General features: G+C 45.0%; 1 protein-coding gene across 1 annotated transcript in view; it reads left to right on the forward strand.

The window, feature by feature from the left end:
* USP38 (ubiquitin specific peptidase 38) overlaps positions 1-27962 on the forward strand; it is a 181781-nt gene that overhangs the window by 1291 nt on the left and 152528 nt on the right. The window contains exon 2 of the mRNA XM_086962233.1: positions 7525-8250. Within this exon, the coding sequence (XP_086818359.1) occupies positions 7569-8250 (682 nt within the window). The 5' untranslated portion in view covers positions 7525-7568. The remainder of the gene's footprint in view (positions 1-7524; positions 8251-27962) is intronic.

Raw genomic sequence — 27962 nt, forward strand, 5'->3', positions numbered from 1 at the left:
AAGAGGAGACTGACAGTACAGCCCCCTCTCCAAGATGACGCAGCACTTTCGTTCTGTCTAAAGACATACCTTCATATTGTATTGTACTTGCATCTATATATCGCTTACTACCCCTGTTGAGGCGTCCAAACGCTTTTTCGGCAAATCAGTATAGAGAAATATAAAAGTAATTTGAGTGGTCAATCAATCAATCAGAAACATTTGTAGAGCGCACTACTCACCCGTCAGGGTCTCAAGGCGCTGAAGAAGGGGGGGAGGGGGCGCTTCTGCTCAAATAACCAGGTCTTGAGGTGTCTCCTGAAGGTGAGATGGTCCTGGGTCAGTCGTAGGTGTGCGGGGAGGGAGTTCCATGTCTTCGCTACCAGGAAGGAGAACGATCTTCCTCCGGTGGTGGTTCTGCGAATCCGTGGGACGGTGGCGAGTGCGAGGCTGGTGGAGCGGAGCTGGCATGTGGGGGTGTAGAAGGAGAGGCAGTTGTTGAGGTATTCAGGGGCCCATGTCGTGGAGTGCTTTGTGTGCGTGGGTGAGGAGCCTGAACGTGATCCTATTGCTGACGGGGAGCCAGTGCAGGTCTCTCAGGTGGGCGGATATGTGAATGTGGCGAGGGATGTCGAGGATGAGTCATGCAGAGGCGTTCTGTATGCGCTGGAGGCGTTTCTGAAGTTTGGCTGTGGTTCCTGCGTATAGGGCGTTCCCATAGTCCAGTCGGCTGGTGACGAGGAACTGGGTGACCGTCTTTCTGGTTTCGGTGGGGATCCACCAGAAGATCTTTCGGAGCATGCACAGGGTGTTGAAACAGGAGGACGAGACTGCGTTGACTTGCTTGGTCATCGTGCGGGAGGAGTCCAGGATGAATCCCAGGTTGATTGCGTGGTCCGTGGGCGTCGGTGCGGTGCCCAGCGTCGTGGGCCACCAGGAGTCGTCCCAGGCTGATTGGGATTGTCCGAGGATGAGGACCTCCGTCTTGTCAGAGTTGAGCTTCAGACGGCTGTGCTTCATCCATTCTGCAGCATCTTTCATTCCGTCCTGGAAGTTGCCTTTGGCGGTGAGAGGGTCTTTGGTGAGGGCTTTGGCGGTGAGAGGGTCTTTGGTGAGGGTGAGTGGTGGATATGTTAGTTATTTAGATTGAGAATGATAGTGGAGGAATAGAAGAGGGAAGGGTTTAGAAATCTTTTTTTGTTTTGTAGCTCCTAGCAGCAGTAGGAGGAGGCTTTGGATGATAAAAAGGGAGGTGGAAGGGGAAGAGTCTGAGGGAAGGGTTTAAAAAGACTTGTTTTAGGGGATCTGAATAGTAAGAGGTATAAAATGTGGCAAGGGGGGTAGAGTAGGGAAGAGTCTAGAAAAGGTAATTTTGGGGATCATAGTAGTGGTATGAGTTTTGGGATGAATGAGAGAGTGGAGGTATGGGATATATTGAGAGCAGGATAGCGTGATAAATAAGGTAGTGCATTGGATATGCTGAATTAGATGAAAAGTAATAAATATATAGATCCATAAAAATATAGAAGGTATGTAGATGGGAGTATATGTAAATTAAAGATGCATTAAATGAACTCCAGATTTCAAGTGTTGATGTACTTTAAATTAATTGTATTTGTATAATGTTTTTATAATTCAATAGTGAAGAAATTGTAGATAGTTATGGTAAAATATGTACTTATTTATGCAGTCACTTATGTACATGTTACAAACATAGAATAATGTAACTCAGTAATATGTACATTTGTTAAGCAGAACAAATGAATATCCTATATTTTTGTGTAAACATGATTATTCTACACGTTTATACAAAGCAATACACATATATAGGTATATATCTATAGTACAAATAAATGCTTGTATACAGAGGAATGTGCAGTATATTTCTGTTTGCGTTTGGTGGTTCTGTGTAGAAGAGCCAACTCTTAAGTAGTTTTCTGAAGATAAAGTGGTTATCCGTGGATCTTATGTTGGGGGGTAAAGAGTTCCATAGTTTGGCTGCTTGAACAGAGAAGGATGTGCCACCCATGGTTTTCTTCTTGTACATTGGGGTTTTGAGACGAGGTGCCACTCTAGATCGGAGGGAGGTTTCTTTGTTGAATGTGTTTGGTGATTTTGTTCCTGAGGAAGGGTGGTCCTGTTCCATGTATCACATTGTGGGTGATACATAGCAGCTTGATTGTGGATCTTTTGGCAACCGGTAATCAATGCAGGGCTTTCAAGGGAGGGGATATGTGGTATTGTGGTTTTATATGTAAGTGTAGTCTGGCAGCCGTGTTCTGAATCCGTTGTGGGTAAAGCTTATTGGTGTAATCAAGTTTGGACAGACACAACAAGGGAGATGGTAGCCTGGACATTGTGTGGAAATCTCAATGGGGGACGATTTGTCGCAGAGTTTTTATAGTAACAAAGCTTGGTCTTGCTAGTTTGTCCACTTGGGTATTCTTTGATGGCTTGGAGTCCATGGTCATTCTGAGGTTTCTTACTTTCTTCGCTACTTTAGGCAGTGTTCCCATATCATCAGGTCAAGTGGCGAGCAGGTCATAATGTGTCCAATCGCTACATGCGAGTATTTCCATTTTGGATGTACTCTGTTTAATATGGTGCCATGTAATCCATTGATCCACGGCTCTGAGACAACTGAAAATTGGCGAGTTTCCAATGCCTATGGAGCTTTCCAGTTGAAGGAGTATTTGCGTATCATTTGCATAGTTATAGCACTTGTGTTGAAATTGATTGATCAGTGCCAGTAATGATTTCATGTAGTTGTTAAAAAGCATGGGTGAAATGATACTGTCTTGAGGGACCCCTTCTTATGTGAAGTACGGTTTGGACGAGTAAGGGGGAATGGATGACATTAGTTCTGTTGGGAAGGTAGGATGTGATCCAGTCTTGAGCAGTCTCCTCTATGCCGGTCTTTGTATCAGAGTGTCATGGTCAACTGTGTCAAAGGCAAGAAGTAGCCAAGCAACCCCGCTGCAGTCAACTGTGTTCTTCAGGCCATCCCAGATGGCAAGGAGGACAGATTCTGTGCCTCTTCCTGGACAGAATCATGTTTGGAAGTCTGAAAGTATGGCCTTATCTTCAATGAATTGCAACATCTGGTTGAATGCTGCTCTTTCTATCAGTTTGCCCGGGAAAGGTCCATTTGTAATTGGTCTGTAGTTGTGAGGGTACCGCAGGTCCAAGTTTGTTTTCTTCAGTAGTATTGTTTCCTTAACACATAAGAAGCCTGAGCAAACTTGATAAAGCTTACGGAGTGCTTTTTAAAACACACATGCACACATTTATTACTCAATAAGCATGCCATATGAGATAATCTTATTCAGACTTCCTGTGCACCAGCTAACCACTCTCATTCAGACTTCCTGTGCACCAGCTAACCACTCTATCTCACAAGTTTCTTAGTTTGACTCTTTTTTTCATGCAGTGACTCAGTTTAAACACTTTCTCATCATACACACACTTCAAAATGGCAATCCAAGTTGATGAAATTATCACATCATCTTTGCTGCGTCGCTATATTCTTCATGTGACACACTTAATTGCTTTCACAACCTGGTAGCGCCGTTGAGGATGTTTCAACAGCTGGGAGCTCACAAGTTGCAGATAACATGCAGCTGATGAGATGGCTTCTGCAGCGGTACTGTTTTATCGGCACAAGCTGGGTGTCCACAAATAGTGGTGTGCATTTACTGTCCATTTCTTTTGGCAGCGTTTTTGCATGATATTGTCCTTATTATGCAAGGCCATCTGTGTAGGATATGTCACGTTGAACAGTTGCAGGCCCATTACGTTTTTCGAAGTTTTGGGTGTCATGTGGTGATTGGTTTGCATACAGTTGTATTCTCACATAAATTTGGTGACATTTGTTCCTAGCAGTGTCCTTAACTGAGGTCTTTTATGAATTCAAGTTTTCAAATGCCTATTTCCTTTCCGTCGTGTACTAGAGCGGATGTTCCATAAATCCCTGCAATATGCATAAGATGCTCATGTACTACAATGTATGCAAAAAGAAGATGCTCTTTTAATGATTGTTATTGGCAGAGTTGTATTATGTTTCTTTACTATTACTCACAAGACCCATTGCCTATCTGTGATTTCTATGTCTAGTTGATCCTGCCTGTGAGCTTTAGAGGTCTTAGGCCACTCAGCCTCCTGTGTCAATGTATTTAGTACTGGTATTGCCCGGCGAAACTTCCGTGTTTGCAACAAGTACGTGAGAGAGGAAATCTCAGGAGGCTCAGTTGATGCACCATTCAGCAATGTTCGCCACACATGGTGGGCACGATAACAATGAAATTGGGTTAGCAAGGTTGGTGTCTGTCTGCGAGCTAACCTTATCTCAATCATGAAGCATCTTATCTTCAAAAAGGTCCCCCAGGGGCCATGTCCCTAATACTCTCAAAGCCTCTGTTACAACACAACCCCTGCCAAGCGGAAGCCAACCACACCATTGCAATGGCAAATTTGGAGAATAAAGCAAGGTCGCATTAGGTGTGGCTTCTATTATCTTTAAAAGGGATCATGAGGTACCCTTTGGATCTATTACATTATTGCATACTTAGTAAGGCAAAAGGAAGTGAACGTGTGGAACATCCATCTGACCATGTAACCAGAAAAGGGAAAACATAATCTGCGCTACTCCTATAACATACTTCAAAATCAGGAGCACGTATGACACCTGCTGGGTAAGGAAGGGTAAGGGTGGCCCATTGTACACAAGCCTGTTTGCTGGCCCATGCCAAACGAAGAATCTAAGTGCTCAAAGTCCGAAATAGTGCACCTGTTAGCAAAATCGGTATATTGACGAATAGAAGTAAAAAACCTGGGAGTACTATCATTTTCATAATGGCTATATGGCCAGTAAGTGAAAGAGGAATATTTATCCAATGGTCCACTGCCTCAGTGAGATGCTGAAGGCCTTATCATAATTTTCGCGCTGTACCACCTCTGGATCGGTATGTATCATTATGCCTAGGTAATGTATCACATCCATAGTCCATTTCGGGGAGAACTCCGCTGTTACTGTATTATCAATAAGAGATGTGTCCCAAATGTATCTGTAACCCAGAGTGGCCACTAAACCACACTACCTTTCTGAGAACCGGAGCTAGTTTCCGGTCAGGGTCACGGACCTAAAATAGTGTATCATCTGCATATGCAGAAAGTATTAAGTTGTATTCCAAGAATCATATACCTTGATGGGCATGATACTCCGGCAGCCTACAGGCCAATAGCTCTGCTACTAAAGCGTATAGCAGTGGGATAAGGGGCACCCTTGACGTGTGCCCCTAGCAATATGTTTGGGTCGGATACCAAATCATTAACTCTCACCCGGGCTGTTGAGTTCTTATATAAGACGTGTTCTAGTTTCTAAAAGACATCTCCAACACCCACTCGCCGCAACACAGCATAAATTCCTACTCAACAGTCAAACGCTTTTTCAGCATCTAAAAAACAGCCACGGCACGCACTTTATGGTCAATACGTGAAACTGTACCAAAGAGGATACAATGGTTATATATAAGAGCTCTTGCTGGTATAAAACCGTTTTTTCCCGGGCCCACAATACCTCTTAGCCGGGGCACTAGTCTATTAGCTAATACTTTTGCAAACAATTGTGTGTCTGTATTTAAGAGTGACTGTGGCCAATATGAAGAACAAAGACCATCCAGCTTGCCACATTTAAACAACGTAATCAGTAATGCCTCATTCATAGACAGAGGCATGGTGCCACCGCACATTGTCTCCTCAAAAAGTTTGACCAAATTGGGTTTAAGGTTATCTTGGTATTCCTTGGAAAAAGTCACTGTTAGGCCATCAGATCCAGGTGCCTTGCCACCTGGCATGTCCTTTAACGCTGCCGCAATTTCATTAGGATAGAGAGATGCCATTAGCCATTCTGTATGTCCGAAAGCCACTTCATTGAAATATGTGCCAAATAATCAGTAGTTGCCTGTTCATTGTAATTAATGCAATATGTATATAGCTTAGTATCCTAATTACGGAACCTTTCTGCCACCGGAGCGGTACCATGTATAGGATGTTTTAAAAAAATGCCTTTTTCAATTGTAGTTTGAGCTGCTGCCCTTTTTCGGGCCTGAGCACCAGCTGCAGTTGAAAAAGGCATATTTCCGACTGTCGTGATGGGGGTTGCATTGGAATGTGGGAGTTCCACTCCCACTACAATGACTGTAGGACACCTGTCCAACCATCATCGTAATGAGCCCATTGACTCGCTCTTAAACCCAAAACCTTTCACTTCGTCAATGTTCGGTTAATAATTTTTAGTTTTTGCAATCCTATGTGTTTCACCTTCAGACAGTAGCATTTTTACAGTTTTTTATTTTTACACTTTAATGACTATTGCATATGTGCACACAAATTGCAAGTTTGCCAAGGCCAGATCTTTTGCTTTTGCCAGTGCTTGTTTTAGCATGTTTTCAGTTTGTCATCAAAATTAACATATTACTTGACGAAAAAGCCAGCTGGGAAACTGGATGCACCACGAGGTGGAGTGATTGAAATACATGTTTCAGCTTATTTGCTTTATTTAACTGGATTTAGGACAGCTTTCTAATTATAACAAAATCAATGTCTTAAGTTTGGTGATAAATATGGGTTGTAGTTGGGACTGTTAGCTGTACTGAAGCTGTGCTTTAGTGTTGCTTATACATACAAGGCACAGTAGCTGACTCTAAGGGACTGCACAGGGGTGTGGCAGACTCTGTCCTGCTCTTTAGGCTTGTGTGCTGTCAAATCTAATCTCCAACAAATCTCAATAACTATATTAAAAAGTAAAATTGTGAATATATTAGGATCCACACTGGCCATAAATAAAAGAGGACTCGTTTTGTTCAGTGGCACACACTAATCTTTTTAAATAGCCAGGGTTCACAATCTGAGGTACATTTTGCCCACTAAAAATTGTAAGAACTGGTGTGATTTAATTTACCCTTTGAACATAACTACATACATAGAATAATCCGCTGGCAGCTCTACTTTTAGAAAAAAAAAATGAGTCTATTTACAAAGAAACAATCTTGCACATATCTCTACTCCTGCATCCCCGCCCTCTATTTAAGCAGCACATACACAACAGAGGTGCTGTGGTACTGATGCTATTTCTCCTGGACCAACCACAAAGGTTAGGCAGACAGAAAATTACATTGAGAAAACATCAGCTACATTGAAAACACATTGAATATAAAAAATGAAGTAACGTCCCAAAATCTGCATGTTATATTAATTACTTGCCCTTTTTCTCCTGCTAAACATTGCCACGTTTGACCTGCCAAAATGTATTGAAGGATGTGTTCTTTATCCCTCCCAGACCCTACCAGGTGCGATACATTCCATACATCTCTTGATTTTGACCCCTGCGTAAGCATAAAATATGGGTTTCTGCAGGGGTCAGAATTTTCTAGTACACTGTTAATAATACCCTGAATGTCAAATAAGCTTGCTTGACCATTTTTTTCGTCTTTATGTATCTTTGGTAACAATCTTAACCAGATGACTTGTTCTCTTGTTTCCTTTTAGATTCTTGTTTCTGCTTTTGTGCAGTTTCACATTGATGAGTCACAATGGACAAAATCTTGGAAGGCCTTGTTACGTCGTCCCATCCTCTCAGTTTGAAGAAAGTGATTGTTAAGAAGGTGGTGGAATCTGCGGAGAACTCTGTCAACGAGGACCAGTGCAAAGCAATGTTCAACCTCACTACTCGGCTTATCCTTGAAGGGGAAGACCTTTTTCAAAAACAAGTTGGCCACCAGGTGCTAGAGTCCTACGCCAGGTACCATCGCCCAGAATTTGAGAATTTCTTCAACAGGAACTTTGTGCTCAGTCTTTTACAAGATGGTTATCGATCTGTGGATCGTAAAGATGTTGCTGTGGTGGACTTTATCCACAGTGGACTAAAGCTAATAATGAGTTGTCCATCAATCTTAGATATTTTCACTCTGCTTCAGGTAGAAGTTTTTCGGATAGTGTGCGAGAGACCAGGGCCGCTGTTGTGTGCCAGAATAAGTGACCTGTTAACTGATTTTGTGCAGTGTATCCCCAAGGGTAAATTTTCAGTTTCATTTTGCCAGCAGTTGGTGAGGACTATTGGCCATTTCCAGTGTCTTTCTACAAATGAGAAAGAGCTCCGGGAATATGTGTCTCAAGTTACCAAAGTCAGTACTTTACTCCAAAACATCTGGAAAGCTGAACCATGCACTCTGCTTCCTTCTCTGCAAGAAGTCTTTGCAATAATTTCTTCTACAGGTAAGCCTTGGGTGCACCAAATATTTAGATTTTTCAAAATAAAACTCAGTGGGCGAGCAATAAGCTTTGTGTTTATGGTTCATAAATAATATTTTAAATCGATGGCATTTGCAAAATATTTCATCTAGAACTACATAATTCTAGTGTTTTAGAAACACAATTGGATGTTGGATCCGGGTACATCCACAAAAATTTTTATTTTGTTAATTTTTCAACACAGATGAGAAAATGCTAGGGCAAACACCCTTTCAACCGTGAGGTTAATGGTAAGTGTACTAATGTTGACCTTTAGCCACTTTTTATAAAATATAGCAAGTTCACATCTTCCATCATGTTTCTGTGGCTTAAACTTCTTGCAAGTCTTGCACAGTAATCTAGATGAATGGTAACTGGAAGTGGTTATTCACTTTTGACTTGCCTCCTAAGAATACATGTCTGTTCTTCCTCTCAAGTAGCCCGTTTTTAGGTCGAGCTGGTGTTAGCAGCGCAAAGCATCTTTTGTTGTCAACTTCCTGGAAATGTGAGACGGGGGATGTGCACACGCAAGCCCTCTGCGCTTTCACCTCGTGGGCCAGCGCGCCCAGCCCGGCGCCGTGCATATCTCCTATCCCACATTCCCAGCAAGTGAATAACACATACACACACACAGCCACACTCACGCATGCACACATACGCAACAGCCACAGTCACGCATACACACACACGCACACACACACACACACACACAGGAGGGTGGAGTCTGCGTCTATGGAAGTCCGCTCCTGCACGGGCCCCTGCGGGGCCTCCCTCTCACCTGCTTCCGATAGCCGCTCCTCACAGCTGCTGTTGGGGACAATCATTCATGGAGCGCCGGCTCCTCGGCTCCCGATGGATGGGTGGGTTAGCGACGCGGCCAGGGGTTCCCGAGCAGGGACAGGCTGACAACTTCCAGCCTGCTAACTTTCTGCTGCTCCGGCGGGGCCTGCGGTGAGCTGCGGGAACGGCGGCTGCGTAGGATTCGTAGCCCCTGCCCTTTGGCCGCCTCCTGGGCTCCGCCCTGTTAGCGCGCAGGTGGCTGATCACCCCTCAGCGCTGGCTCGTCCCCAGAGCTCCCTGCTAGTTAAGTGTGGAATGACAACCCTTGGTGAGACAATGTGCACGGCCGGACACGCGATGTGCACGTGCACATCGCCTGTCTGGGCGTGTAATATGTTCTGCTTCCCTTCGTTGGAGCACAACCGTCCTCCCCCGCGTATTTACAGCCACAGCTTGTATCTTTTTTTTTTTATACTTTAAGCGGTGTGCTCTACTACTTTTGTGGTCGGATATTCACATCTGACAAAACACAACCGCTCCGGAAATGTCCGTAGCAATGCTAAAACACGCAGTGTGCCAGATCATTTATGCTTAATAGTGCAGTAAAAATTAAAAAAAAAAAAATCCTGTCACTGCATCTCACGACGAAGCTGTTCCACAACGAAAAACTTGTTTATTTTTATTTTGCCTGATAGGTAATGGAACGCTTCTGTTCGAATGCTAGATGTGTCTGATGAAATAGTGATTCACACCAGGGCAACTCTGAGAAGCTGCAAACACATGCAAATAGGGTTCAACAGAGCAAACTGTGACAAACCTAAACAATTAAATGTTGATCACACCACGAGTTTGCGACCCAGCATGGGACATCAAACTCTTTTATGCCACCAAAAAGAAGCCATCCTTGTCTGTATTGGATCTCCAATTATTATTCTTTATAAGTCATATGAAGAAAAGTTCATTTGGTGAAAATATATGGTGTTGCAGTTGGTTGCAGTGTAGTCATGCAAAATCTCTGTGAAGCGACCTCTTGTAAATACATCTTGCTCCTGAAAAATCATGTGTAGGTCACTCCAACGTGTAAAGTAATTCGCACCAGCTCTCGCAAATGTATTGTGAGTCAAGGCTGAAAATTCAAGAGTAATTTACACCTAAGGCAGTAATAAGACACAGCCACCTACTTATAAAACCTTTATTAATCAAGCCCATAGTGAAGAATGACACACTAATTGCCAAGTAGTGGTTCATTCCCTAAACGTGTTAAAGTGATGTGACTCACGTTAAAACCCTATAAGAAACGCCTTGTCTAGTTTTCTGAATATAAATATCTCATATCTTGCTGGCATGCAAGCATTCACATCGCCATAAATAACCATACTGTACTCTACCGCTTAGGCACTCACCTGTCTCTAAATAATAATAGCTAAGTCATTGCTTTTTTTTGTTGGCGCTGCGGTGGAACAGGGAGAAAGAGCCTCTGCCGTGTGATTTATTTGCAAGCACATTCTAGAAATTGGAAAGAATCGCCTTCAATTTCCAGATGATGTAATGACGACATGATTTCTGTTCCAGACAGGAGAACATTTGTGGAGAATTGCATTGTGTGTGAACGCGTACTGATATATACTGCTGCTTACGCGTATACATGTATTGCGTATACATGTGTGCACATATTATTCTAGTTTACTCTGTTATCTTGCCTTTAAAATTGTTCTATTAATGCATATAATATCTTACACACCACCACGGTATGACCCCCAATGGACCTGCATGAGTTTACAAACTAAACATTCAGTTTTAATAACACACTGAATCCTGGGAAAGTCCGATATTGTGCAGGCAACAAACATCAACTGGTTCACCCCTAAGAGGGGGAAACATATTGTAATAACCCTCCACCCTTTCTAGGACAGCTGTCTCTCGTACTCTCACCCTTCACATATGACATGGTAATGTTATGCAAACTTTGCATTACTGAGAAGTGTTGGGGCACATTCTTTTCTTCTAGTTTTATGCTTCTGTTCATAGGTTTCAGCAAAGACGTAAACTTCAGCCTTTATGACACAATGTGTGTCCTTGCACAAAACGTCATGTCAGACCCATTTGCACCATGTATCTTCTTCTTACTAGTTGGGTCCCCAGAGCGGGAAACAAATATCTTCATTGCATAGCAGCTCTCCGGCACAGACTTCCCTTGATCACACTTTGCCGTGAAGAGGTAGTCATTTTCTGCGCAGTCTATTTAAAGCCATAAAAACAAGGAAGTCCCTTTGTCTGGAGCATGTATCAGCATTCCATATTACAAGATAACATTACAGCTATACATTCTGTTTTGAATTAATAAGACTACTTTCAAGCAGGAACCACTATCGCTCTACAGCATCGGAGAGCGCAGGAACCGTGCAGTCCACTTACAAAACCAATCTCAAGACAAACACGTATTTGCAATGCAATAGGTCTCGCACAATTAGCGAAGCTATTCTCCGATCTTTTATGTAATGAGAAGCTGCCATAAATTGTCACCCACAGGAACAAGAGTATTTACACCTTCATCCAAATCCCTTTTATATTTACAAATGACTGCATATTCCAACAAGCATTTGCAATGCAATATGTCTCGCATTTATGCGAGTTTGAGCTATTGACATTGCAAATGACAATGCCTTTTATTTGTTTTAAAAACAAAAATAAAAGGCATTGTCATTTGCAATGTCAATAGCTCAAACTCTCATAAATGCGAGACCTATTGCATTGCAAATGCTTGTTGGAATATGCAGTCATTTGTAAATATAAAAGGGATTTGGACGAAGGTGTAAATACTCTTGTTCCTGTGGGTGACCATTTATGGCAGCTTCTCATTACATAAAAGATCGGAGAATAGCTTCGCTAATTGTGCCAAGGTCCATGTTCTATCCGGCTTTGGATTCCAGCAAAGTTCTAATTTTGCCAGTGTCTTTAAATCTTAATAGACTCTTATTGGGACTTTAGCAAAATGGAATTACCATATTGAAATCCAGAAATCCGAAACACTCAACCATGAGGGAGCTGTTTTCAGATTCACCAAAGTCGAGAAAAATTGACTCTATTTTACAGCCTGGAAAATCCGGCCTGTTAAATTGTTATGGGAACAGTCTGCATTATAGGCTGGACCAGTTTTCCTGTCCTACTAACTCTCAGCCATAGCTCATGTTGAGCAAGTAATGCTACCTGTCCGCCCCAGACAAGTCTTTCCTGCCCTCTCCCTCCTTCCTCCCCCTGCCCTGCCAGAGCAGGTGGAAAATGTGGGCGATAATTCCCTAAGATAAGAGTATACTGTGCCTAATTTCACCAGATAATATCAGGTCTGTGTGGTTATTTCCCATTCAATAGTTTAAACTCATAATTCTCCAGTATTAGGGTGTCTATCATAGATTCGCATGCTTGAATATTCCCCATCGCCGAAGTGGGAGCCTCACAGTAAATAAAATAGCAATAAATCCCAAGAAATATTTATATGTAAGTACATAAGATATAAAAATACACAATAGAAATAGTTGCAACAACCAGGTAATAATTTCCCCATAGGAACAGATGGAGAGAAAGAAAAAACTTTGCAACCTATCACTGTCATTATGTAGTCCAAACTACAGCCAATCGGGCGCAAGCACCCCTCCAGAACCTTCTCCTCAGAGGCGCAGGCCCTCAGATTTTCTACCGCACCTCGTGTGAAGGGAGTCTCCCTGAGCTCTGTTCAGTTCTTTCCACCTCTCTGGTTTTCCAGTACTATTGCCATGTCTTCAAGTAAGAAGTCTTTGTTTAGACCTTGTTCTTCTTGTGGGAAGTTGAGCCTTTATTCTGAGGACCCCCACAAGAAAGGTATTTACTGCTTATACCCTGACCATGAGGCAGGCAAATGTAAGATCTGCAGGACTTTCTCCACAAAAACCTTTAAGGATAGGGAGGGTCGCCTACTCCTCTGGTTACAAAGGCTGAAGAACAAGGATTCAGCTCTTTCGGACGCAGAAAGCCTGGTGTCAGGTATGCCTAAAGCCACCTCCAAAGCATAGCAGTGTGCAGGATTTACCTTCTCCCTTCTTGAAGAAGAAGAAACTCTCAGTGTTGAAGGCTCATGTGGTGTCCCCACCTCCTCCTGCACCGCCGACGCACCCGAAATCTGGATCTCCGGCGTCTACGGCTTCTTCTACACACGTTTCCACCTCAAAACATGTAATATTGTCGACTGCAGCATAGACGATTGTCCCGATGACTAGATCTGCCGTCTCCGGTTCGTCGACGACGACATCGGCTTCTGGTTCGTCGACGGCGTCTACGTCGACGAAGGTTTGTCTAAGCTTCAAAACTGTCTCGTTGACGATACCCATTTCTTCGTCGTTAAAGAAGATCCTCTCGTCGTCGACAGGATCTACGAAGACTGTGAAGATTTCCTCGTCGTCGACTACTCCATCGACGAGTGCTTCGTCGACGTCGGTCTTGTCGGCGGTGGCTCCGTCGGCGGTGGCTCCGTCGGCGGTGGCTCCGTCGGCGGTGGCTCCGTCGGCGGTGGCTCCGTCGGCGGCGGCTTCGTCGACGCCAGTTCTCTCGTTGTCGACTGCTTCGATGACGACCTCGTCGACAGTGGTACCTTCTGCCTTCGCATCCTTACCTTTGGTGCCACTTCCTTCATCAGGGTCTGGTGTTTCCTCCACCGACCCTTTGCACCAACGTCGCCAAGTGCCTCTGGAACAGCTTAACATACCCTGTGACACACAACCTCCCTCTCCACTGTTTGCAACTGGTTCTGAGTCAGACTCTGCGTCTGAGGATGAAGAAGACGATCATTTCAGGGCAGCACGTTGTCCTTCCAAACTGCTCATTAAGTGTCAGGACTATGGAGATGATCATGAGGATGCTTATGTTCAAGAGGAAGGCCCGTCCATTCAAGTTCCTGCGGCGTCACTGCCTCTTTCCCTTATTACAAATCTTCAGTATATGTTGGAAGACTAAAACAAACGTTTCCCACCATCTGGTCATGGGTCGCCTCTTCCTGCGATGCCTGCACCAGCTCCTACCACTGCTCCGCTACCGCAAGCGGCGCCCCCCACCGACTGTAGCTTCAACTTCAGTTCAAATACATGCTACGGTGTATCAAGATGATGAGGATGATAATCCTCGTCCAGATAGAGAGGATGGAGAGTTGCGAGATGATAATGATACGGATGGCAATGGCGATATGCAAGACTAGGACGACTACCAGATCCAAACGCCGTCCCCACCTCCTGTGACTCCTGTGGGATTCTCCTCCTGTCGACATTGCAGGTTTCCATCAACTCCATGGATAGGGCGGCACTCCGTTTTAAACTCCCCATGGTTCAAAGGGAAGAAGACGGTTTTCTGTATGACTTTAAGCAAGTACGGACCGTCCCAATCATCGACTTCATCTGGAATGAAGGAGTCAAGTTGATGTAGACGCCTAACCCCATCCCTGCACAACTGCCGCGATTGGAGATAAAGTATAAAGCACCCCAGGGTTCTCAGCTTGCCTGGTGGGGCAGCCAAAGCCAGATTCTGTGGTCACTCAAGCCGCTCAACACCGTTCCAGGAACCCATCATCCCCAATTACAGCTCCTCCGGATCGTGAGGGACGTCGCTTGGATGCCATTGGGCGCAAATTCTCGACTTTGGCCTCCACTACTGTTAGAGCCGCTAACGCTTTGGCCATATTGGGGCGCTACGATAGTCAGATGTGGTCTGACATGTCTGGCTTGGTTGCCCTCATTCCGGAAGCCTCCAGGGCGGAGGCTCCTAAGATTCTCCAGGAAGGAGAAAGAGCATCGGAGGAGATCATCGATTGCTCCGTTGATATTGCCTGTACTGGCTTCCGTCAATTGGCAGGGGCAGCCGTTCTACTTCGCCAGGGTTGGCTTTGATCAACCTCTTTCCACCAGGAAGTCCAGGACAAAATTCTAGACATGCCTTATGACGGGGATTCATTATTCGGTCAGCATGCCGACGAGGCGCTGCAAACGATGAAGAAAGATACGGACACAGTTCGCTCTTTGGGCACTTTACAGTTCCGGAAACAGCCCTTTCGTGGTGCGCGCGGACGCTGCACCAACTCTTCTTCTTTTCGTGGAAGATCAAGCCAATACTGCTCTTATAACCAAGGAAATCAACGGTATTCCAACCAGCAACAGCAGACCTCACGCCAGCACACTTCCAAGTCCTATCGTGGAAAATCTTCCTATAGAGGTTCCACATCAAAAAGACAATGACTTTACTTTCCCGCACAAGGTTGGAGGGCGAATCTACCTGTTCTTTTCTCAATGGTCCTCAATCTCCTCGGACCGTTGGGTTCTGGACATTATATCAAAGGGCCACGCCTTGGAGTTTGTAAAATTCTCTCCTCACACTCCTCCTACTGGTCCGCCTCCTGTGTACCTCAAAACTTTTCCAGCAAATCCGTGTCATGATGCAGAAAGGTGCCATTGAAGTGGTTCCCAAGTCTTAAAAGGGAAGGGGATTTTATTCCCGGTTTTTCCTCATCCTAAAAAAGACAGGCGACTGGCTTCCAATACTCGATTTATGAGCACTGAAGAAATACCTGAAGTGCCAGTCCTTCCGCATGCTCACATTAATAGAGATTTTACGTCTTCTTTGCAAAGACGACTTCATGACCACCATCGACCTCCAGGACGCCTATTTCCATGTGCCAATTCTTCCTCGTCACCGAAAGTACCTGCGCTTCCGAGTGGGGCTTAGACACTTTCAATTCAGGGTGCTACCTTTCGGTCTAAGCTCCGCCCCTCGTGTCTTCACAAAGATCTTGGCCCCAGTAGTGACTTATCTCCGGCCTCAAGGTGTTCAAATTTTCCCATACTTAGACGATTGTCTCATCAAGTCGCAGTCTCACAGCCAACTATCTCAAGACACTCACCTTTGCAAGACTTATTTCAATCCCTCGGCCTCTCTATCAACCCTGAAAAGTCTCAGCTCGACCCATCTCGCTGCAGAACGTTTCTAGGTGCCACTCTAGATACGTCACTAGCCAAAGCATTTGTGTCTCTCGAGCGACAACTGCGAATTCGACGCCTGGTATCCCTCCTTTGTTCAAAAGAGTCCGTTTCCGTCCATATTATTGAAAGTTATGCCACTTCCTGTCTTTCCTCCTACATTGAGCAGAACCATCTCCTTGCTTCCCACCAAGCAAGCTTCCGCTCGGACCGAGTCAGTGGTGCTTGCGGTTCTCGATGAATTGAAAGCCAAGGCAGACACTAACTCTCCTCAAGCTTTGGTCCTCCTCGACCTGTCCGCTGCGTTTGACATGGTCGATCATACCATCCTTCTTGACAGTGTCAGCGCAGCGGGCATTCGGGGCCCCGCTCTCTCCTGGATTACGTCCTTTCTCATGGGACGCTCACAAGCTGTTCACCTCCCTGGTTTTTCTGCCCCCCCCCCCTCCCTTTCCGGTGTCCTGTGGGGTTCCCCAAGGTTCCTTCCTTTCCCCTCTTCTTTTTAATCTTTATATTCGTCCCCTTATTGTCTCTCTTCTCGATCTGGGGGTCTCTGTGTACAATTACGCAGATGACCTCCAGCTCGTCTTCGATCTTTCCTCTTCTTCTCATTTTTTATCTTTTTTTCGCTCTACTCTGGTTTTCATTTCGGGGTGGATGGGCGCCAATCACCTCAAGCTCAATCCAGACAAGACTGAGCTTGTCTTGACCGGCGGCTCATCCAGCCCTTGGTCCTCTGCTTTCTGGCCCCCTATTTTTGGTCTCCCTCCTACCCCTGTCCCCTCTGTCAAAACGCTGGGCATTAAGATCAGCCATGACCTGTCTATGCACGGCCAGGTCAGTTCAGTAGTGTCCTCTTGCTTTCTCTCCCTCCGTCTTATTCGAAAAATTTCCCGTTTCTTTTCCCTTGATTCTCTTAAAATTATTATTTCGGCCCTCATCACTTCCCGCCTTGATTATGGAAATAGCTTGTTCGTGGGTATCCCTGCCTACGAAACCCGTCGCCTTCAAGCAATCAAAAATCAGGCTGCCCGACTTATTTTTCACTTTCCCAAAACTCACCATATCACTCCGGTCCTCAAATCCCTCCACTGGCTACCTGTTTTGCAGAGATCCCTGTTTAAACTAGGCTGCCTAGTCTTCCGGGCTGTTGATCGCTCTGCTCCGGCGTTCATCACCTCCCTGATCTCCTCTCACACCCCTGCCCGCACCCTCCGTTCATCTTCCTCTGCCCTCCTCACTGTTCCCCGCTTCCGTAAATCCCGCACTGGCGGAACCAGATTCTCTGTCCTTGCCCCCCGCTTTTGGAATTCCCTCCCTCTCTCCATGCGTTCTATCCCCATTTTTTCACACTTCTGTAAAGCGCTCAAAACATTCTTGTTTGCCCAGGCCTACCCCGCTTAACTTCCTTAGCCCTGTTTGTTCTGTTCAGTAGAGCTCAGCGCCAGGAAGCCGTTTGGCCACCGTGCGCTCTATAAATACCTTATTCATTCATTCATTCATATGTTGAAGTCTTTTTTTGGGAATGGCGTCCTCCTGCATCTCTCTGATACCAAACTGCAGGCTCCGGAGTCGTCCTATTCAAGAAGAATTGGACGGTCAATGGCGGCAGGTCACCGGCTCCTTCAAAGATCTTGTTCATGTAACCGCCCGGATGAGAGCGGAGCTCCAGTGGTGGGCACAGCCGTCCAACTTGGCTGCCGGGACTTCCTTCCTCGCCACCATTCCGGACCTCACACTGACCACGGATGCTTCCTTAGAAGGTTGGGGAGCACACCTTCAGGGGCTATCCATCAAGGGCAAATGGACTCGGTCCCAACGCTCCTGGCACATCAACCAGCTGGAGCTGATGGCCATCTTTCTGGCTCTCAAGTCATTCCATCGTCTGATCCAGGGGCAATCAGTGCTCATCCAAACAGACAATACCACCAGTATGCACTACGTGAACAAGCAGGGCGGCACCAAATCTCCTCTCCTGTCTCGTCTGGCACAGGCGATCTGGGATTGGGCACTATGGCACCAGGTCACCCTGACAGCGGTTCATCTGCCGGGCATCTCGAACATCCTAGCAGATGCCCTCCGCAGATCCGCATCATCAACGCACGACTGGGAGCTGCCTCAGCCGACTCTGGACTTCATCTTTCGGAATTGGGGTCATCCCAGCATGGATCTCTTTGCGAGCCCGGCGAACCGGAAATGCCAGTCCTTTGCAAGTTGGCTTCCCCATCCAGAATCGTCCGGGAATGCCCTTTCGATGGATTGGTGCGGTCTATTCGCCTACGCCTTTCCGCCGATTCCTCTGGTTCCTCGAGTGTTGTGGAAGATGAGGAGACAGCCGTGCCACATTCTCCTGATCGCTCCCAGATGGCCTCGACAAGCATGGTTCTCGGAACTGCTGCTTCTGTCTCAGTGCGATCCCATTCTCCTTCATCCTCGAGCGGACCTCCTCACAATGGACGAAGGCCTGATATGTCCTCCGAACCCCTCATCTCTCAGATTATCCGCCTGGAACCTGAGCACCTTGAATTTGACCATTTAAACATTCCGCCAGCATGCAGACATATTCTGGCCAATGCCAGAGCTCCATCTACAATAAAGACTTATAAACTCAAATGGAAGAGGTTCTGTCACTGGTGCTTGGCTGCCAACGTTCATCCTGTGCATTCTACTCCGGCTCAGCTTCTTCCATTCTTCCTAGAACTTGCGCAGTCTGGGCTCTCCCACTCCACCTTGAAAGTTTTCTTGGCTGCGATTGCTCGTTTCCGGCAGGATGGCTTCTCTTGTCTCTGCTCTTCCAGGATTATGCATCAGTTCTTCAAAGGACTGTTCAGGAAGGTCCCGCCCATTAGGCGTCCTCCTCCAGCCTGGCATCTCAACATTGTTTTGGCGCAATTAATGAAAGCACCATTTGAGCCTATCCACAAGGCAGATTTAAAATTCCTCACTTGGAAGGAGGCTTTGCTCCTTGCTTTAACCTCGTCACGGCGTGTGAGTGATGTACACGCTTTTTACCATTAAGCCACCTTTTCTTCAGTTTAAATCGGACTCTGTACTACTTCGCACCAACCCGGCTTACATGCCTAAGGTACCCACTGACTTTCACCTCAATGAGCCTGTTTTCTTAAAGACTTTCTTTCGCAATCCTCAATCTCCAGCAGAGCAACGTTTACACTCTCTAGATGTTAAGAGATGCCTTAAGTTTTACATCGATAGGACGGCACCCTTTCGCTAATCCGACCAGCTGTTCGTAGCCTAAGGACGCATATGCAAGGGGCGTCACAAAGCCAACTATTGCACGTTGGATTTTTTCAGCAATTTCCTTTTGTCACCAGCAGGCTGGCAAGCCTCTTCAATCTGCAGGGAGTGCTCATTCCACCAGGGCGATGTCATCCTCTACCTCCCTGTTTGCTGCTGTGCCGATCCATCAGATTTGCCGAGCAGCTTCGTGGTCCAGCAGGCCCACGTTCACAAAACATTATTGCTTTGAAGCGATCAACGAAGCCGATACGGCAGTGGGACAAGCAGTGCTTCGTAATCCTTTTAACTAAGGTGAGCCTCTGCTTCCTACCCTCCTCCTATATGGTTATGTGATGGTATTGTTGTGATTATTGTTATCATTATCATTCTTACTAGCTACGTTATGCTATTAGTGCATATTTATGCCTATGCATTGCTAATTTTGCTCTTGATAACAGCTATTACTGCTCACTATTCTATTCAAGCATGTGAATCTATGAAAGACACCCTAATACTGGAAAAGAACAATTGTTACTTACCTGTAAACAGATGGTTCTCCAGTATTGGTGTCTTTCATAGATTCACATGCAACCCACCAGCCTCCCCTCAGAGGCTAGCTTCTCCTCCTAGACTCTTTTGTCTCTACTGTGCTACGAAAATCTGAGGGCCTAAGCCTCTGAGGAGAAATTTCTGGAGGGGTGCTTGCGCCTGATTGGCTGTAGTTTGGACTACATAATGACAGTGATATGTTGCAAAGTTTTTTCTTTCTCTCCATGTGTTCCTATGGGGAAATTATTACCTGGTTGCTGCAACTATTTCTATTGTGTATTTTTACATCTTATGTAATTGCCTGAGGCTCCCACTTCGGCGACAGGGAATATTCAAGCATGTGAATCTATGAAAGACACCAATACTGGAGAACCACCTGTTTACAGGTAAGTAACAATTGTTCTTGCATGGTATTGATTGTCTGTTACCACAGTGTACCTGTTTTTATGGGTGTAGATTTACCACCTTGCTAGTCCTTGCGACTCATTGACTGGAAGTAGACATTGAGTGGTATTTGCAGGTTTTGATTGCGGTCTGTGCACGCACAAACTTACATGTTAATGGCATGTCCATTCTCTTTCCACATTAGAAAAGGTTGGAAATTTGCTAAAATTTATTGACTAAGGCAGGAGCAAACTATTTTTATGGTGACAAAAAGGGAGCGTGGGCAGAGTGAATTTGCAGTTGGTTAGCAGATTTTCACATCAGCTAATATGTGTGCATTGCCACGTTTGACCTGCCAAAATGTATTGAAGGATGTGTCCTTTATCCCTCCCAGCCCCTACCAGGTGCGATAAATTGCTCATGAGGAAAAATAAATATCAGAAATTTGCTCAGAAAACAGTTTTCAGGACCAGTTTTTTTTATAAACTAATGTGTACTCTTAAAAGTAGTAAATCTACAGTAATGTAAGAACATATATCAGGTGGGTGCTCCTTTTGACCGTTATTTGTTCCTAAAAAAAGTTTACGTGCATGAAAAACGCTAGAGCATAAAATACATTTCATGTTGCAATTTTTTGGGTGCGTACTTTTTATTTTTAAAGCAATCACCAATCTTGGTTTCATGATTCTGCAAGTATTTGCATATAATCAGGCAGCAATCTGGGAGCATTATACGTATCTTGTTAAACTGTGCGAGCATGAGCACATTTTAATGTTTGAACCACCGTCAGTGATGCAACCTTAACTCCCAGCTCACTTAATCCTATTTGAGTACTCTTCTTAATAGCAAAAGATTGTGCATCAATAAATCATGTGTATATACAAGTTTAAACAACTAAAGTATGAATGTGTATGTTTCTATAGTGTCAGGAGCGCTTCTATTTCACAGATCCATACTGTGGTGGTATAAACTGGCAGACAAAAGAGTTTGTGCTGCAGTGACTTGGGCCTACTTGTCCAGTGGACAAAATAAATATAAAAACCTTTTGCCCTTGACCTCCAAACCATTTATCATGTGTGGGTAGGGCAGAGGAGGGTGGCGATAACAGTTCCAAACCCCTACTGTTGAATTTATTAGAGATTCCTTCTCTACAAAGGAGTTTTACCTGGATACTAAACTGCTTCTCAACATGCGTATCTTGATTCTATTGTTTATGTCCAGAATTGTGCACAAAGTAGCTCCCAGTAATCTACCACCACATACAGAGGATTTATTAAATAAGAAGAGCAGCAATATTGCCAGCTGTAGTTGAATCAACAAAGTGTGGCAAAACCTTTCTTTTACCCCCCTCTCCTCTTTGCTGAAGAGGTACTTGAGGAATGAGTGTCCTGATATAACCCCTTGCTGGTGTAAAGCTTGCTAAACCCTACTGTGCTCAGAGAAGAGAAAGGGTTCTGCCTTATCCCTTCATCCTCTGGACTTTGATAAAATTAAACTACATTCAGGTTATTATTTTCATTTTTCTTGTTTCTTTGGTGTACAAGATTTTTTTTTTAATTGTGAGCAGATAAGATAATTTCCCTGTGTTTAATTACCTTCCATTTGGTTCTCCCATAAAATGTTACCTTCTTTTTCCCACCCTAGAAACATACTATGACTGGATAATCCATTGTATATGCACTAACACCTGTAATATTAAACTCTAGTATCAAATATCAAACATTTTTGGTAATTTTTTTTTTTTTTAGGAAGAGGCCAATAATGCTCACTGTTTCGTTTTTAATATGTTATTTTATATTTTTCTTCTCTAAAAACAAATCTGCATTAAGCGTGGGAACATAACACTTTTAATAGTGTATGGCTTGTATAGTTGCAGTAGCCAAACAAGAATAGCATCTGTAATCAACCCTCCCCCCCCCCCCCCCACCTTTAAATTAATCATCATACATATCCAACAAGTACTGGCAAAGCCATCAGGTTTTGCATATAGGAGCTGGCCAATGTGTTTTAGCCATGCTGCGCAGCAGTGCATCTGAAAGTTAGGAAAAATAAGTGATATGTTGTGGCCAAAGCTTATGCTTTTATTTTTTTTGAGGGATCGGAATGAGGGGCTGGTGGTGAGCAGCAACGAGGGATGGGGTGGGGGCATTCAACAAATAGCATGTGAAGGAAGATAAGAAACAAACCAACACAGGACATTCCCAAAGGAATAAGAAGCTGAGTTGTACTGTTGGTTATCTGAAGTTATGACCCTGATTGCTGAAAAGTAAAGAGATTGTAACACGTCCTGCAACTCAAACAGAGTTGAGTTATGACAGCCCTGTTAATAGTCAGTTCTGAGATGCCAGTGTATTCTGCAAATCAGGATGGATGTGGCTTGGGATTGCTCTATGGTGTTGGTAAGCATAGGTGCATCATAAGAGACCTGTGAATTACTTTAATTATGTGCATGAGGCACGTCAGAGTGGAAGTACCCTCTGCATGTTAGCATAGATATGTATTATGAAAGTTTTAAACTGTAGTGTATGGATCAATACATCGATAATACCAATAATGTTTATTTTTCAGAAATGTATTTCCTCCCTTGGGCACCCCAAACCCCTTTACCTCCACCCACCCTACGCCCCTGCTTGTTACATTACATTTTTCTAATTGCTTCTGCTAACTTGCAGTATTTTAGAATCGTGCACCCTATATCCCGCTAAGACAAGACCCTGGCCATTCACAACTTGAATGTTCCTAAAATATGAAATTAAGTCAGCAGGGCACTGGAGCTCTTTTAAGATCTATTGCAGTGAAGAGAACCCCAAGGACATTAATGATTCAGGAAGACTGGAGGAGGCCAGGAATTAATTTTGGTGAAGGGATTAAAGTAAAAAAATAGGAGGAAGGGTTAGGTAAAACAAGATATATAGACACCGCAAACATCTCGTCTCATTGACTGGCTTAAAATCTTACTGATCCTGATATTGTAGGCAATTCACCCTCCCTAACCCCCCCCAGCCCACCCTCAACGATTGGATACCTTCTCCTAATTTTTAGACCTGATGCATTTTTTGATATTCAATGTAACACATTTGCTAGGGCATTTCAGTAAATGACCAAAGCTTGAACCATACAGCTGTCAGTGGGTAATACCCGTTTTTAGCCCTAGTTATACCAAAAATATGCTCCGACTATTGTTACAAGAGCATAACCTTAGCTGTAAGTTTGACTGCCAGACATGTTGAACGCTCTCAAAGATATTTAACAATGACACACGTTTTGCCCACTTTCAGAATCGTTTGTGTGATGGAGTGACATGCCTGTTTATCATTCATTTTATTTGATGGTGTGTAGGCTGCTACACATAGCTTCTGGATGCAGCTATTAACAGAAGCAAAGCAATATCAATAATGCTCTATGGGTTTACATTATGGGTTGGGCCACCATTTTAAGTAATGCCACCGACCCATGACCGCCAGGGGAAGCATTTGCCAGAAGGACATCTTGGATCAACAAGCGGTCATTGCATTCCTAAGATTACCGGCCATTAAAGCCGCTTGTTGCTGATACACTCGTATCCCCATGTATTATAAATGGTCAGGTTGCCATGTTATGGAGACACTTGAGTGTGAAAGCAGGATCCGGGCACACGCGAGCAAATGGATAGAGACATGATTTAGTCCAGTTATCCTGCAGACCAGAGAGGGCAGCTAAATCGAGTGTTTGCACCAATAGGTGGGGGGGGGGAAGGATCAATCTCACACCCGAATGTATAAAAAGAATGTCTGCATATAGTGAAATTATGTGTGTGTCGTCTCTTAGGGGGATACTCCAATCTGAACTTTGTGTAAGAATAGAAGCAGCGAGGGATTCTATGCCAGAGAAAAGAGCAGTGGAGAGAGTGGACAGCCCTGGCACGTACAGTGGACTACCAGGATTCGACCAGAGATGTAGGGGCCCGTTTTCACCCTAACTGCCGGTGCTGTGTAGAGTAATCGAACCAGTCAAAGTAATTTACCCCCAATACCGTACTGAGGTAAAATGGCAAAAAAGAATTCCCATCCCCATAGAATCCAAGGCCCTTTCAAGGTCAAGAACCAAACCCCCGGAGTTTGGCCATTGGAGTGTGGAAGGAGTGGAAACCTGGAAATAATGTCTCAAATTCGGTGAAGTATTGCAGGCTGGAACAAAGCCATTCTGATTTGAGTGGACCAGGGACGGAACTATGGGCCAGCTGCTCGTTAAGTATCTTAGCTCGCACTTGCAACCCAGGGCGCTAGGATCTCTGCCAGGCTTAGGCAAGGAGATTAATACAACCTCATGTAATGATGGAGGGAGAGTGGAAGCCGTTAGGGCGTCTGATTAAGGCATATGATTGTGGAGCTAATGTCTAGGCATAAGCCTTGTAATAATCGGCAGGTAGGCCATCGGGTCCAGGGGTTTTGGCTGATGCCAGGGCTCTGATGGCCTCACGGATATCAAAGAGTGTGGTTGGTTCATTTAATTTTTTGTGCTTCGCAAGAGTGACAGTGGGCAGTTTTATTTGAGACAAGAACATATTGAGATGGATCTAGATACGTTGGATAGTCGCCTCGTAGAGAGACCTATAATGTCTGGTAATTTCAGTATGCATTTCGTGTTGTGTGTGGAAGAGATGTACCGTTTAGGCTTGTAAGGTGTGGATAGGGTGTTAGTGCTGCTCCTGGCACATAAGCCATGCTTGCAGTTGTCCCGCTCTATCTGATGCCGCATGAGTGCGAATTGAGTGCTCTGCATAATTTTAAGCACCGTAGATTCTCCAATAATGCAATGTGTTCACTACTCATATAATTGTGGCTGTGTCACCGCTTGCACCTCAAGCTGTGAAAGCTTCCGTTCAACCTTGTTGATGGCATTGTCCGAATGTTTGTGGATGTTCCTGGTAAATCCCGAGCTGGACCCCCTGATGGTTACCTTAAAGACTTCCCATTTGAGCAGCTTATTTGTTGAGCCACTGTTGAGTTCAAAGTATTCTGCGATTGCAACACCAAGGGACTTTGGAATGGTGGGTGTTCCAAGTCTGCCAGTTGGAGATGCAACATAGGAATGGTTGGTGGGCCTATGTCCCACGCTAACTGCAGGGATTTAGGGTTGTGGTCCGAGTCCTTGCAGGTCAGATAGTCCATCTGTCCGATTATCAGAATGCTGGCGGTTGACCAAACAATGCAATCAATTCGGACATGCAAGTCATGTTTAAAAGAATAAAATGAATATATCTTCATGTCGGAGTTGCGCTAGCACACCATATGTCTATAAGGGACCAGTGGTGGAGTCATTTACTCAATGCCTAGGTGTTGAATGTGGCAATAGTGGGTGCCAGGGGTGGGAATGAGCAATCTAACATAGTGTTGAAGACAGAGTTTAAATCGCCTCCTAATAGCCATGGGATCTCACTGCATTAGCTAGTACCCCAGGTACTTTGTGGAGTAACGATGCTTGACCTGGATTGAGAAGCTTGGAGGGCTCCCCTCAGGAACTTTTGTCAATTTAAGTGACCTTTCAAAAGCACATACCTGCCGTTTGCGTCTACCACCACCGTATCCGCCACGAATGCGGTCCCCAGTTTTTCCCAAGTTGGCACTTCCTAGCAGAGGAAGAATTGTCAGAGACAAAGACCTGGCTGCGCCAGCGAAGACATTAAGTCTGTGAGCGTCAAGAGTGTTTCCTGCAATAGTGCTATGTGGGTGGATCAGCGTTGAAGGTAGGAGTATACAGAGTAGCAGTGCAGATGTGTGTGCATGCCTCCTACGTTCCAGGTGATGATGTTCGTGTAAGCCATGTTAGGGATGAGACATTATCTTGACTGCACCATGATTGCGCTCAGTTGGAAGAGCCCACTGCATATAGAGTGCCAGTGAGCTAAGGTATTTAGGGGGTCAGACAGTTCAGGGCAACCCATTGGATCCGAAAAGAAAAGTAGGGGAGGGGGAATAATCCCAAATCATGTAACATTAATGCATATGTGCCACAGGGATCCGCCCAAACCATTCAGCATACTTTGGCAACTACAGAGTGTGTTGGCTAATCCAAAAAGAGCGTGAGTAGCAAAAACTAGCATCAAAGGACCCCCTACTGCGCAGTGGACAATATACTTGCTGCACTTAGCCAGAGTGTTATTCCGTATAGGGCAGCAGTTCTACGTTTTGATTGCGTTGTGCATCTACCGTTACATTATCAGGATAAGATGTCCATTGGGTGCAGTTCTAGGGTGGCAGTATGCAAAGTAAGGAGGTGTTGCGTGAGAGCTACAGGTCTTTAGTGGGTCGCCTGTGTGGCAGTCGTGGCCGCCATTTTGTGTTTTATATAATGTCATCAGCAATCTGTAACATCTTCTGATGGAGTTGGTGAATCTGCCCCACCCCAACAGCCTAGTCGCTCATGGATTTTGTGGAGCTGACATCTTAATCTGAGTTTAGGGTGTGTTTTCGTATTGCAGCTGCTACGTGCAAGGCCTGTCGCCGCTCCAAGATCCTTTGCGCCACTTAAGAGGGCTCCTGGCACGCCCATATAATTTCTTTTCCCCTTTATTTTGGCGGGCAAGGGACCCGAAGCTGCAATGCTAGTGACCTCCTTCCAGTCCCAAGCGTCCTACGAGGAATCAAAGAAGCAAGTGGTGCCTTTGACTCTTACTCTGAGGCAAGCAGAGAATTACAAGCAGTAATGTACACCCAGTTCACAAGGTGGATTTTGACTGCCTGAAAGGAGCTCCTTTGTTGTTGTGCAGATACAGTGTAGTCTGGGAAGAATATAACCAAGGCGCTGTTCACCTTGACTTCCTGCATTTTGCTTGTCTCTCGTAGTGTAGTGTCACAGTCTCTGTAGTTTAGTGAACCAAACAGGAAGCGCCTAGTTCTAGCGCCTGGTGGCGGTCTACATGTCGGCACCTGGTGGGCATGTTCAACTGAAAAGAAAGGTGACCGTGAAGCATCAGACAATAGCGCATGGATCCAGTTTTCAGTATAGGCCACGCATCTTGGCCCTCCTCGCTCTCCAGCAGACCTATCACCCCTATGTTGTTTCTACGTGAACCACCTTCGGCATCTTCCACTCTATGTTCCAAGGTGGTTATGTGTTCTTGCAATAATTGTATTATTGTTGTATTCTCACAGGTTGCTGGCTGCAGCTCTGCTAGCACCAGTTTGTTGTTGTGTACCTAGCCAGCAAGCTTACGGTGGTCCGCACATAGGAGAGTATATTTGTATATTTTTGTATATTTATAAAGCGCAAACAATCGCTCCGAAAGGAGCATCCTTGCGCTAACTAAACAGTGTGCAAAAGATCGGAAACAGAGAAGAAACTATATGAAGGACATTACAGTGAAGTCCGCAGTCTCTTTGTCTATCTTGCTTTCTTGTAATGTGTGCGTCTGGGCAAGAACAGTTCCAGGTTTCTCCACTGCCTTTAGGACAGTGTCTAGCTTGGTGGTCAATATGACATCCAGGTAAGGCAGCTCGTCCCCAGGGCCTTCCCCAGAATGCTGCTCTTGGTCTGCTGCGAGTTAGGACGGTGCAGGCAGTGCGTTTGAGTGTAAACTACCCATGACTATCTGTTTGGTGCTAGGCATCAGAGGGTCCAGGATAAGTTAGGGATGTGGCTGGTGTCCGCCAGCTCTAGATGGTCGGTCAGTTGCCAATCCTGTGGTTCACTAAGTCGTTGTACAGTGTTGGCAGTCAGGAGCAGCTGCAACAGCAGCCGCTAATGCAATGTCCGCTCCCCAGCCCAACAGTTGCACAA

This window comes from Lissotriton vulgaris, chromosome 3_1 (genome assembly GCF_964263255.1).
Source record: "Lissotriton vulgaris chromosome 3_1, aLisVul1.2, whole genome shotgun sequence".
Taxonomy (NCBI): Eukaryota; Metazoa; Chordata; class Amphibia; order Caudata; family Salamandridae; genus Lissotriton; species Lissotriton vulgaris.